The sequence below is a fragment of the Erythrolamprus reginae genome, chromosome 12 (genome assembly GCF_031021105.1).
Source record: "Erythrolamprus reginae isolate rEryReg1 chromosome 12, rEryReg1.hap1, whole genome shotgun sequence".
NCBI classification, from domain to species: Eukaryota; Metazoa; Chordata; class Lepidosauria; order Squamata; family Dipsadidae; genus Erythrolamprus; species Erythrolamprus reginae.
The window spans coordinates 6,728,525-6,742,339 of NC_091961.1; the positions used below are offsets into that span (position 1 = coordinate 6,728,525).

At 41.9% G+C, this 13,815-nt stretch overlaps 1 protein-coding gene across 1 annotated transcript; it reads left to right on the forward strand.

Moving 5' to 3' along the window:
* Positions 1–846: 846 nt before the first annotated feature.
* On the forward strand, positions 847–13,401 carry HTRA4 (HtrA serine peptidase 4). The gene is made up of 9 exons (XM_070765916.1): positions 847–1,315; positions 2,672–2,771; positions 5,702–5,906; positions 6,827–7,021; positions 7,887–7,919; positions 8,731–8,845; positions 9,019–9,076; positions 11,121–11,216; positions 13,217–13,401. Exons 1-9 carry the CDS (start codon positions 892–894, stop codon positions 13,380–13,382), a joined length of 1,392 nt encoding a protein of 463 aa, XP_070622017.1. The 5' UTR covers positions 847–891; the 3' UTR covers positions 13,383–13,401.
* The last annotated feature ends 414 nt before the right edge of the window (positions 13,402–13,815 follow it).

Genomic DNA, 13,815 nt, shown 5'->3' on the forward strand with positions numbered 1-13,815 from the left:
TCTCAGATTTTGAGTAAAGGGTTTTCTTTGCAAAGTTTGAGCCTGAACCATGTAAAAAGAAAGAGGACTAGATACATGGGGTTTTGCCAGTTTATAAAGCATTACAAGGTGTGCAGGTTCTCCAAATATCTCCAACATACTACTGATATTGCCACGTTTACAGCTTCTGGAAGTTGGCCCAAAATGTCATTTTGGCTGATTCCGCATTTTGCAACCTTTTAGTTGAGGTCTCCTAAAACTCCCAATTTTGGAGTCTTTTGATCTAAAATTTTGCACAGCATAGTTTTATATCATAAAGAAACTATGTGCCAAATTTCATCAAAATCTGAGACGGTAAGGTGGGGGTGATCTTTAAAATTGGTCCACTTGACACGGAATGACTCCGAAGCAAAACAAGGAGAGAAGTAATTTAGAACTAAGGAGAAAATTCCTGACAATTAGAACAATTAACCAGAAGAACAGCTGGCGTCCAGAAGTTGTGGATGCTCCAATGCTTTAAGTTTTTAAGAAGATGTTGGATAACGATTTGTTTCAAGTGGTGTAGGCCTAAGCAGGGGGGTGGACTAGAAGACCTCCAAGGTCCCACTCAACCATATTATTCTATTCCAGGCTAAAGTCCTAGTCTTAGCGTCATAGCCCCGTTTCCATCCTGACTTTTGGCCAGTGCGCCTCTGTGTTTGTCTTGGTTTTGGAGTAAGGAAAACTTTGCACATCCAGCTTAGGTTCTGATCCAAGTTGCTTTGCTCTGACTCCTGGCAGAGAGGCAGGCGAGGGTCAGCCCCCGCCCCCTTTGGCCCAGACCCTTCTAGCTTCCCCGCATAAAGCCTGCCAGCCGCGCACTCGGCTACCCAGTCTCGCTTCATCCAAGCCACGGACACTCCATCCAACGCCATGGCCCGGCTGCCGCTCTCGCTCCTCCTGCTGCCGGCCTTGCTGGCCGCTCCTTCCAGCCTCTTGCCTCCGTGCCCGGCGGAGTGCCAGCGGACGCGCTGCCCGCCGCACTCTCGCCAAGCCTGCCTGGCCGTCGGGGGCGAGCTCCAGCTGGACCGCTGTGGCTGTTGCTGGGATTGCGCGCCGGGCGAGGGTCAGCCGTGCGCTCCGGACGGCTCGTGCGCTCGGGGCTTCTTCTGCCACCGGCCGCCGGGCAGCCGCCAACCGGGCACCTGTTCGTGCGTCGAGGGGCCGCCGGGCTTCTGCGGCAGTGACGGGCACACCTACAGCAGCCTTTGCCAGCTGCGCGCCCGGAACCATCAGTCCAACTCCGACCACCAGCCGCTCGTCGTCCCGGTCCATAAGGGAAACTGCGGAGAAGCAGGTAAGGACGGAGTCCAGGGTGGGGTGGGGGGCGACGGGGGGGGCGGTAGAGGAGGAGAAGAATGAAGGTCACCCTCCTCCTTGGAGCCATAATTTGGCTAGAAACTTAGTTTGCCAGGCAGGCGAGCGTGGAATGTGTTCCTGGACGCTTTAAACCGGCCAAGCAGAGTAGGAGTTTGCAGGTGAGACTCCACACCGTTTCTCTTGGGAAGGGAAAGTAATCCCTTCGGAGACAGGTAACCTCCCCCTCCCCCTCCCACGTGCAGATGGGTAGTTACAAGCAGTGTTCCCTCTAATTTTTGGGGGGTGGGTGGGCGGAAAAGTATAGTGTCTGAGCGGCAGTCCCTTCGGGACTGGGCGGCACAGAAATAATAAACAAACAAACAAACAAATAAAAAAACCCACCCTGTTTTGCCTCAGAGAATTTCAAAATAAAACACTGTACTGTGTGTCTATAACAGTGAGCTCATAATAGGGCAACTCTATCAATATCAAAATGCCACTTAAATAGTTGAGCTAGTTTCAAACTAGATTTTGATGTTCTTTCTCTCTTTCTTACTCCCATTCTTTTTCTTTCTCTTTTCCTTCCTCTCTTTTTTCTATCTGTTTCTCTCTCTTCCTCTCTCTCTCTCCTTCCCTCTCACTCTTTCCCTCTCGGCTTCTGGGCAGGTTTGGAAAACTCTGAGTTGATGATGATTTTTAAGTGAGCGATTGCTCACTGCTCAGCTTAGAGGGAACTATGGTTACAAGTAAAAAAATATACTACTGGAAAAGTGGGATGGGATGGGAGGGGAGGGGAGGGAAGGGAAGGGAAGAGAAGAGAGTAATAGGGTTGGAAAGACCCTTGGAGTCCAAACAAACAAAAAATAAGTCTGTTGTTCATCCAATTAAATTTAATTTAAAGGACAAGTATAAAAAGTGGAAAGAAGGGGAAATAACTAAGGCAGAATACCAGCAAATAGCCCGAGTCAACCTATTCTCCAAAGCTCCTGAGGGTAGAACAAGAAGCAATGGGTGGAAACTAAACAAGGAGAGAAGCAACTTAGAACTAAGGAGAAATTTCCTGACAGTCAGAACAGTTGATCAGTGGAACCGCTTGCCTCCAGAAGTTGTGAATGCCCCAACACTGGGAGTTTTTAAGCAGATGTTGGATAACCATTTGTCTGAAGTAGTGTAGGGTTTCCTGCCTAAGCAGGGGGTTCGACTAGAAGACCTCCAAGGTCCCTTTCAAGTCTGTTATTGTTGTTGTTCTAAGGGGCTTTAGGGGGAACTGGACCCCAAATCCCCATGTGTTTTAGCCTTGCATCTCACTGGCTTTAAGATGCTTCAATGAACTGGGGGAGACATTGTTTTACAGGTGCTGCGGACCTCAACAGCCCCAGGAATAAATTTAACTTTATTGCTGACGTGGTTGAGAAAATTGCTCCTTCTGTGGTTCACCTGGAACTCTTTCGCAGGTAAGAGAAACTGGTTATAGGTAGGTGAGAATGACCAAATTGTCACCAGATGAAATTGATAAGTCTCTGCAGTTGTTGGCATTAACCAAATTCTAATTACCGTATTTTTCAGAGTATAAGATGCACTTTTCCCCACCATAAAGAGGCTGAAAATTTGGGTTCATTTTATACTCTGAATGTAGTTTTTTCGAAGCTTTTTCCCCCCAGCCCTAACAAGGTGCTATTGATCTTCCGGCTTTTCCTGATTTGAAGGCTTTTTTTATTGCTACTCATTCTCAATAAGGTTTTTCAGCCCTAATGAACTACTAATGATTTTCCCAGCTTGCAGGATTTTTTCATTCCTACTCCCTCTGAAGAATTTTTTCCAGCCCTAAGTCTTTGCAGGCTTACTTTTATTGCTACTCCTGTGAAGATTTTTTTCAGCCCTAACCTGGGGATAAAATAATGTGCTGAAGCTGACCAGACTAAGGATGAATACCTGGAATTTCCTCTATTTTCCTTCCCCCAAATTAAGGTGCATCTTATACAGTGATACCTTGTCTTATAAACTTAATTGGTTCCGGGACGAGGTTCTTAAGGTGAAAAGTTTGTAAGACGAAACAATGTTTCCCATAGGAATCAATGGAAAAGTGATTAATGTGTGCAAGCCCAAAATTCAACCCTTTTGCCAGCCAAAGCGCCTGTTTTTGTGCTGCTGGGATTCCCCTGAGGTTCCCCTCCATAGGAAACACCACCTCTGGACTTCCATGTTTTTGTGATGCTGCAGGGAAATCCCAGCAGTGCAAAAACGAGCACTTCGCTGGCAACGGAAGTCCGGAGGTGGGGTTTCCCAGTGAAGGGAGCATCAGTGAAATCGCAGCATCGTAAAAACACCAAAGTCCTCAAAACCCCACCTCTGGACCTCTGTGTTTTTGCAATGCTGCAGGGGAATCCCAGCAGTGCAAAAACGAGCGCTTCGCTGGCAATGGAAATCCGGAGGTGGGGTTTCCCAGCGAAGGGAACCTCAGTGAAATTGCAGCATCACAAAAACACCGAAGTCTTCGAAACCCCACCTCCGGACCTCTGTGTTTTTGCGATGCTGCAATTTCACTGAGGCTCCCCTCACTGGGAAACCCCACCTCCGGACTTCCATTGCCAGTGAAGCGCACATTTTTGCGCTGCTGGGATTCCCCTGCAACATCACAAAAACACAGAAGTCCGGAGGTGGTGTTTCCCATGGAGGGGAGCCTCAGGGAAATCCCAGCAGCGCAAAAACGGGCACTTCGCTGGCAATGGAAGTCCAGAGGCGGGGCATCCCAGCGGTGGTGGTGGGTTTGTAAGGTGAAAATAGTTTGTAAGAAGAGGCAAAAAAAATCTTAAACCCCGGGTTTGTATCTCGAAAAGTTTGTATGACGAGGCGTTTGTAAGACGAGGTATCACTGTACTTCGAAAAATACGGTAGGTGTTGAAAATGATCTTCTGGCTATCCTTTTATTTTTCCCCTTATAGATTATTCCCCTTAAAAATGGAACTGCAGCTGTAACAGTTCTGCTGGCAACTTTCAGCCTGAAGAGAATAATTATTTACATCAAACATTTAAATACAGTACATGTTCTCACTAGCATTTAAAACCTGCTTTAAATAAGACTGCTTGGATTTTTTTTTTAAAAAAAATCACTTGTACTTGCTTTCTTTATTTTGCAAAAAAAAGGGGGGGAATGGAAGATATTATCAGAATATCTGTTTAGGCAGCTTTGGAACTTACTCTGAAGTGAGTAAGACGTATATTAATGATGGCTAATTTATTTTGCTAATTCCAGGGATCTCTTGTAATAGTTTGGATTCAGCCTGTAATTTTTATGGAGTAAGTTATTCCCTAATGTGGTGATTGTGAAACTCAGGAATTTAAAATTTTATATAGACTACTACTCACAGAATTTTGGGATTGGAACCTCACACAAGTTCCTGAAGTTAAGGACAAAGTCCTAGCAGTTCAAATTCAGTTTTATTTTGGAATGGAAGAATAGTTTATTTGGCTATAAAGCCCTTCACGGCACCGGGCCAGATTATCTCAGGGACCGCCTTCTGCTGCACGAATCCCAGCGACTAGTTAGGTCCCACAGAGTGGGCCTTCTCCGAGTCCCTTCAACTAAACAATGTCATTTGGCGGGACCCAGGGGAAGAGCCTTCTCTGTGGCGGCCCTGGCCCTTTGGAACCAACTCCCCCCAAAGATTAGAATGCCCCCCCCTCCTCACGTTTCGTAAGCTTCTTAAAACCCACCTCTGCCGTCAGGCATGGGGGAACTGAGATATTCTTTCCCCCTAGGCCTTTACAATTTACGCATGGTACGTCTATATGTATGTTTGGTTTTTATAATAAGGGTTTTTTTAGTTATTTTAGTATTGGATTGGATTGTTACATGCTGTTTTTATCATTGTTGTTAGCTGCCCCGAGTCTACGGAGGGGGGCGGCATACAAATCCAATAAATAAATAAGTAAGTAAGTAAGTAAGTAAGTAAGTAAGTAAGTAAGTAAGTAAGAAAGAAAGAAAGAAAGAATATAAATATAAATATAAATATAAATATAAATATAAATATAAATATAAATATAAATATAAATATAAATATAAATATAAATATAAATATAAATATAAATATAAATATAAATATAAATATAAATATAAATATAAATATAAATATAAATATAAATATAAATATAAATATAAATATAAATATAAATATAAATATAAATATAAATATAAATATAAATATAAATATAAATATAAACAAACAAACAAATAAATGTGGTTATACTTTTGATCTCACCCACCATTAATTTCCAAAATTTCCCAGTCCACTGATCTTGAATTGCTGGTCTTGTTGCCTTAAATTGCAAAGTTTGTCAAGAATGCCTTTATTATGCTTTTTTTTTGTCTCTCTTCCTGGGTCAGGGTACCCTTCACAAAGAAAGAAGTTCTGGTTTCCAGTGGCTCCGGCTTCATTGTATCCGAAGACGGGTTAATCCTCACCAATGCCCATGTCCTCAACAAGAAGCAGAGAATCAAAGTCGAGCTTAAAACTGGCCAACAGGTGGACGCCCAGATCAAAGATGTGGACCATAAACTGGACATTGCTCTGATCAAAATAGACACCCAGGTGAGTATAGCTTTAAGTGGTATTTTACTCCCGTTAAATTCGCACACTTTCAGCAGAATGTCAGAGGGAATTGTTGGCATGGGTGTCAAGACAAAGGAGTGTTTATGCACATGTTTTGGGAATGCCCGATAGTGCAGGAATTTTGGCAAAAAGTGAAAGAGGATATCAATAGAATGCTAAATATACAATGGACAATCACTAAGGAAATGGCAGTACTAGTAAAAAGTAATGCGATGGGAGAATTTAGGGAAATAAAAAAAGCAGCAATAGAAAGCGCTCAGGCAGTAATAGTTTTGGGTTGGAAGGATGCAACAAAATGGACAATGCAAAATTGGTATAGGTACATGGTGGACCATATTCAATTTGAAATTATGGATAAAAGGATAAATTCGGATAATGAAACTGAGTTGGGACAACTGATGGGACGGTGGGACAAGGTAAGACAATATATGACGAGCAGAATCCGAGACCAAGTTAAAAGAAATAAATTGGAATCACTCTATAATATTTAAACAGATATATTGCTCTTGGGTTAAGTGGACTATACAAGAAACACCCCCAATTTGGTGGTGGGGAATGTGTGTGTGTCGGGGTGGTGGGCACAATTCACTATGCACTGTTTTATGTTGTGTGATATAAAAATTGTTAAAAATCAATTTAAAAAAAAAGTTTAGCTTTCTCATTCCAACAGGGAAAAATTGCGGGGTAATTTTGTTTTAATCTCTCAACATAGATTTAAACAATGCGATACACCATCTATTTTTCATAAAATAAAATGCAATATTTTGTTAGTAACTCCTATCAATCATAAAAGAAATTACAGCCATTTTCTAATGTTGTCATCTAGTTATTGTTCATCCCTGGAGACTAGGAGAAATGGTTGCCTCCAAATCTTGAGTTTTGATTTCTTCTTGAGCCAGGTAGCCCTCCCTGTTCTCCTACTGGGAAGATCCTCTGATCTTCGGCCTGGGGAGTTTGTGGTGGCGGTGGGGAGCCCCTTCTCCTTGCAAAACACGGTGACGACTGGGATTGTAAGCAGCACCCAACGGGATGGACGGGAGCTTGGGATGAAGGACTCGGACATGGAATACATCCAGACTGATGCCATTATCAATGTAAGAGGCTTCTCTGTGGCTTTTCCAGAAGAGATGGGTATTTTTCTCAATTCGGGACAAAGTATTCAGTTATTACCCCTTGTCACTTAGTTATTAATATTAATATGTAATTATAAGATCCGGGGTGGGTGGGTTGGCACAGTGGTTAGAGTGCATCCGTGCAGGCTACTTCAGCTAATTGCTAGCTGTAGTTTAGCAGTTCAAGTGTGCACAATCTGAAGTTAGTTGGGAGAAAGATCAAAAGCAACGTGAGAAAATATGATTTTACTGAAAGAGTAGTAGATCCTTGGAACAAACTTCCAGCAGACGTGGTTGGTAAATCCACAGTAACTGAATTTAAACATGCCTGGGATAAACATACAGTATATCCATTGTAAGATAAAATACAGGAAATAGTATAAGGGCAGACTAGATGGACCATGAGGTCTTTTTCTGCCGTCAGTCTTCTATGTTTCTATGTTTCTAAGTCTAAATGCTATATAAGTCTAAATGTTATTATACAGTAATTAATTTGGTGGGACCTAGGGGAAGAGCCTTCTCTATGTCTTTGCAGGGGGGTTTTCATTGCTCTAACTTGCTCGGGAAAGGTTTCTTTCCAGCCCAAGCCAAGGGGCTAACGATGTTCCCATCTCTTATAGCTGGCTGGAGAATTCTGGGAGTCGAAATCCACAAGTCTTAAAGTTGCCAAGTTTGAAGACCTCTGCCTCAATCCTTCTTTTTGTTAGACTGGGCCTACCTAGTTCTCTCAATCGTTTAGCCTCCAGTAACATAGGGCACAGAATAATTGTGTTGGGAGGGACCTTGGAAATCTTGGAGGAAACAATTTTTCCATGCTATGATCACTTCCTTCTTTTCTCATTCACAGTATGGAAATTCAGGAGGGCCATTGGTGAATTTGGTAAGGAATGTTTACTTTTTTTTTCTTTTGTCTCTCCACTTTGTGGAGAACTTAATACAGTTTGTTGATGGAATATGAACAGAACAGAATAGAATAGAATTCTTTATTGGCCTTGTGTGTGATTGGACACACAAGGAATTTGTCTTTGGTGCATATGCTCTCAGTGTACATAAAAGAAAAGATACATTTGCCTAGAATAGACTAGACTAGATTAGATTAGAACAGAACAGAACAAATCTCTTTATTGGCCAAGTGTGATTGGACACACAAGGAATTTGTCTTTGGTGCAGATGCTCTCAGTGTACATAAGAGAAAATATACATTTGCATAGAATTGAATTGAATCGAATCGAACAGAACAGAACAGAACAGAATAGAATAGAATAGAATAGAACAGAATAAAATAGAATTCTTTATTGGCCAAGTGTGATTGGACACACAAGGAATTTGTCCCTGGTGCATATGCTCTCAGTGTACATAAAAGAAAATATTCATTTGTCAAGAATCATGAGGTACAACACTTAATGATTGTCGTAGGAGTCAAATTATTTGGATTCACACAACCAAAAATAAAACCCAAGCAAACCAGAGTGTAACTCAGAACATATGAATTTCAGTGGATGCTTAATCCACAATGAGTGATAATAAAATGTGAATTGCGAGACGTGTTATCATGATAGCATAAAATGCTGGAGGTCTTTTTCCCCCTGTTTTAACTAATTAACAGAGTTGGAAGGGACCCTGAAGGTCTTCAAGTCCAACCCCCGGCCCAAGCAGGGCTGTGGATTATGGGCATGAATCTTTTTTCACAGGATGGTGAAGTCATTGGAATGAACACTCTGAAGGTCACAGCGGGCATCTCTTTTGCCATCCCCTCCGATCGGATCGGCCACTTCCTGAAAGAAACCCACAACCGACAGGTGAAAGGTAGGATCTCGGGAAATTGCTGAAGTGACTCTCGGATGCCGCCAGAACAATGTAAAGTAGAGGTCTCCTCGTGGGAGAAGAGTGCACCTTTTCATTAAGTGATCCTTACCTTTTAATCTTTTTTTAAAATTTGGCCTTTGAAGCAACACTTTTAACTTCCTGCATCTCACTAGGTAAGACCGTTCCCAAGAAGAAGTATCTGGGACTCCGGATGGTCCCCCTTACTTTCAAGTAAGTCATTCCTCTACCCTTCCCTCCTTCTTGTTCCCACACAGGCTGTTTCATCCACCCATCTCTCTCTCTTTCTCTCCACGGTGTCTGTCATCTATCTAATCTAGATCTATCTATCTATCTATCTATCTATCTATCTATCTTTCTTTCTTTCTTTCTTTCTTTCATTCTTTCTTTCTTTCTTTCTTTCATTCTCTCTCTCTCCCTCCCTATCTGTCTATCTGTCTTTTTATCTTTCTATCCTCTTTCTATCTTTTTCTCGTGTTCTCTATCTATCTTTCTATTGTCTATCTGTCTGTCTGTCTATCTATCTAACCCCACTCCAAGTCTTTGGAGAGGGGCAGCATACAAATCTAATAAATAAAAATAAAATAAATTATCTATCTTCTTTCTATCTTTCTCTCGTGCTTTCTTTCTATCTCTCTATCATCTATCTATTTGTCTGTCTGCCTATCTATCTATCTATCTATCTATCTATCTATCTCCCTTTCTATCTTTCTCTATTTTTCTCTCTCTTTCTCTCTCTCCCTTTCTATCTTTCTATCTTCTTTCTATTATCTACCTCCTTTCTTTCTTTCTCTCATGCCATTTATCTATCTATCTATCTACCTATCTATCTATCTATCTATCTATCTTTCTTTCTTTCTTTCCTTCTTTCTCTCTCTCTCTCTCCCTCTCTCTCTCTCACACTATCTGTCTGTCTGTCTGTCTATCTGTCTTTCTGTCTTTCTCTATCTTTCTATCTTCTTTCTATCTTTCTCTTGTGCTCTCAATCTATCTTTTTATTGTCTATCTGTCTATATAATTCCCTTTCTATCTATCTGTCTGTCTGTCTACTTACCTACCTACCTACCTCATCTATCTAATCTATCTCAATCTGTCATGTCTGTTTCCTCTTTGTCATCTCTGAGTCTGTGTCTATCTTTCTCCCTCTCTCCCCACCTCACACAAAGGGATTTATAAAATTAAAAACAAACAAACCCCCAAACATCTAAGAATGAATTCTAAGTACTAGCCACCCATAGTAGCAGAGTTCAAACTCCCCTGATCCAAATGTCTGAGGCATTCAATGTCTTGCAAAAAGGCTAAGAGGCTTGGGGTCATCTTAATCTCCTGATTGTAGGGTTTTCATTTCACATTCCATGGCTGTGGCCATATTGCTCTTTATCTGTTGGCTTAAAAATGGCTTCTCAAATCACTTCTTGTGAACTTAGAAGGATGCCACACCTGTCATTTGTTCTTTTGCCAGCTCATTTTATCTGTAGGCCTTCCCCCACCTAGTACTTTTCAGGTATGTACACCAGTGTTTTTCAACCAGTGTGCCGTGGCACACTAGTGTGCCGCGAGACATGGTCAGGTGTGCCGCGAAGCTCAGCAAGAGAGAGAAAGAGAGAGAGAAAGCAAGAGAGAGAGAGAGAAAGAAAGCAAGAGAGAGAGAGAAAGAGAGAGAAAGAAAGAAAGAGAGAAAGAGAGAGAAAGAAAGAAAGAGAAAGAAAGAGAGGGAGGGAAGGAGGGAGAGAGAGAGAAAGAGCAAAAAAAGAGAGTAAGGAAGGAAGAGAGAAAGAAAGAGGGATGGAGAGAGAAGAAGGAAGGAAGAGAGAGAAAGAGGGGGAGAAATAGAGCGAAAGGGAGGAAGAGAGAGAGAGAGAATTTTTTTGTCCAAACTTTTTTTAGCCCCCCCGCTCAATGTGCCCCATGATTTTGTATATGTAAAAAATGTGCCGCACCTCCAAAAAGGTTGAAAATCACTGATGTACACCTCCCATGGCATTAACTAACTAATTAATTAATTAGTTAGTTAATTAACTAATTAATGTATTTTTAAATTGTTTTTAATCATTGTTTTATTGCAAGCCGCCCAGAGTCCATGTGGAATTGGGTGGCATATAAATTTTACAAACAAACAAACAAATTATGGGAACCGTAACCTAATTGTGGAGAGAAAAGCAGGAAAAATTGTAGGCCCTTATTAGTGGCATAATCTGAAATATCTTAAGAGCATTTGGAGCGGCTGCTGGTGGAGCTGTCGTTCTCTCTTTCTTAGTCTCATCCATGAGCTGAGACGACATCATCGAGATTTTCCCAACCTGACTTCCGGTGTCTATGTTTATGAAGTGATACCAGGGACAGCTGCTGCGAGGTAAGAGGTGGCTGCTTTTTTCCAAAACTTTCCAGAGAACAAAATACACTGCTCAAAAAAAGAATAATGGAAACACTTAAACTGCACATTAAAGTACCGCATAATTATTGGCAAATGTATCTTTTTCTTTTATGTACACTGAGAGCATCTGCACCAGGACAAATTCCTTGTGTGTCCAATCACACCTGCCCAATAAAGAATTCTATTCTATTCTATTCTATTCTATTCTACTCTACTCTACTCTACTCTACTCTACTCTACTCTACTCTATTCTACTCTATTCTACTCTATTTTATTCTCCAAGGAAATCAAACTTCTGTGAAATCAAACTATCCACTTAGAAAGCAACATTGATTGACAATTAATTCCATATGCTGTTGTGCACATTCAACTTTGTACAGAACAAAGTATTCAATGAGAATATTTCATTCATTCAGATCTAGGATGTGTTATTTGAGTGTTCCCTTTATTTTTTTGATCAGTACCATGGTACCTCTACCTAAGAACGCCTCTACTTATGAACTTTTCTAGATAAGATCTGGGTGTTCAAGATTTTTCTGCCTCTTCTCAAGAACCATTTTACACTTACAAACCCGAGCCTCCGAAACTGTAACTGGAAAAGGCAGGGAGAAGCCTCCGTGGGGCCTCTCTGGGAATCTCCTGGGAGGAAACAGGGACGGAAAAGGCAGGGAGAAGCCTCCGTGGGGCCTCTCTAAGAATCTCCTAGGAGGAAACAGGGGCAGAAAAAGCAGGGGAAAGCCTCTGTGGGACCTCTCTAGGAATCTCCTGGGAAGAAACAGGGCCGGAAAAGGCAGGGAGAAGCCTCTGTGGGACCTCTCTCTGAATCTCCTGGGAGGAAACAAGGCTGCAAAAGGGCCAGAACCTGACCTGAATTGTCCGTAATGTCAGGTAAGATGGGGCTGCCTGTCACTTGCCCCAATGATGGATGTTATTGGTATGTTTCTTTTGTTTAAATATACACTCACTCCAGTGAAGGGCTGCAAAAGGTTTTACTGCCATACTGTGGGCATGTCTTATTTTGTGGGTGTGGCTTGCTGGCCATGTGACCAGAGGGGAGTGGCTTGATGATCATATGACTTGGGGGATTTAAAGTTCATGTGACTGGCTTAAAGTTGGCCCACTTTACGTCACTCACATCAAGGTTTTGGGTTAGGGTCAGGGTGCCTGGCCTCTCCTCGCCTCAAAGTGATACGATTTCCCTATCTATTTACTACTACTGAACATCCAAAATATGCTATTTAATTCTATGTATATGTGCCATATGTGTACATACATATTACACCAGTGTTTCCCAACCTTGGCAACTTGAAGATATTTGGACTTCAACTCCCAGAATTCCCCAGCCAGCGAATAAATAAATAAATAAATAAATAGGTAGGTAGGTAGGTAGGTAGGTAGGTAGGTAAGTAAGTAAGTAAGTAAGTAAGTAAATAAATAAATAAATAAATAATCTGACTAGATCTTTCGGAAGTGCTTGTTGTGACTGACACCAGCTCCTTATGAACATGGGTTAAATTTGGGTTTGAGGGGATTCAAGATCGGTGTCTCTTAATCTTAGGGACTAAGAAGTGTGGACTTTAACAACAATCTCTGGGAAAGGCACCAAACTCGGGCCTAATCAGCATTCCTTAGACCAGTGTTTCCCAATCTTGGCAACTTGAAGCTATTTGGACTTCAACTCCCAGAATTCCCCAGCCAGCGAATGCTGGCTGGGGAATTCTGGGAGTTGAAGTCCAGATATCTTCAAGTTGCCAAGGTTGGGAAACACTGTATTACACAAAGGCACACAAAAATATATATTATCTACCACATAAAGTGTATGTACATGCATAGCTCTTCTAAAATTATACACATTCAACCTCATTTACTGCAATAGGAAAAACATTCCCAAATTCAAAATTTTCCTACCGGTTCTGCGTACCTGACCGTACCTGTAGGAGTCCATCACTGACTCACTTCCTGGTTTGCGTTGCTTCCAGATCTGGCCTGAAAGACGGAGATGTCATCATAGCAATAAATGGGAAAAAAGTGACTTCTACCCGTGACGTGACCGAGGCCGTTCGAAACAACCGTATCCTGGCACTGATAGCAAAACGAGGGAACGAAGACGTCATTTTGACAGTAACTCCAGATGAAATTGATTAAAACGGATCTTCTGACCCAACCGGTGTTGGAATCTTCAATTGCTGCCGATGAAGAAACGGTTCAGGAAAAAATATATAGTTTACAGATAGTTCTCTTTCTTGAAGGCACAGCAGGTAGAGTGGTGCAGCAGGTAGAGTGCAGTACTGCAGGCCACTGAAGCTGACTGTAGATCTGCAGGTCAGCGGTTCAAATCTCATCACCGGCTCAAGGTTGACTCAGCCTTCCATCCTTCCGAGGTGGGTAAAATGAGGACCCGGATTGTGGGGGCAATAGCCTAGCTCTGTTAAAAAAGTGTTATTGCTAACATGTTGTAAGTCGCCCTGAGTCTAAGGAGAAGGGCGGCATAAAAATTGAATAAATAAATAAATAAATAAACATATCACCTCGAGGTTCGATTACTGCAACGCTCTCGACATGGGGCTACCTTTGAAAA

Bases quoted from the DNA above. Each gene is read 5' to 3' on its own strand.
- HTRA4 (XM_070765916.1), top strand. From the start codon at position 892: ATGGCCCGGCTGCCGCTCTCGCTCCTCCTGCTGCCGGCCTTGCTGGCC. The intron at 7,022-7,886 runs GTAAGAGGCTTC...TCTCATTCACAG, and splicing joins AGACTGATGCCATTATCAAT to TATGGAAATTCAGGAGGGCC. The intron at 11,217-13,216 runs GTAAGAGGTGGC...CGTTGCTTCCAG, and splicing joins CCAGGGACAGCTGCTGCGAG to ATCTGGCCTGAAAGACGGAG.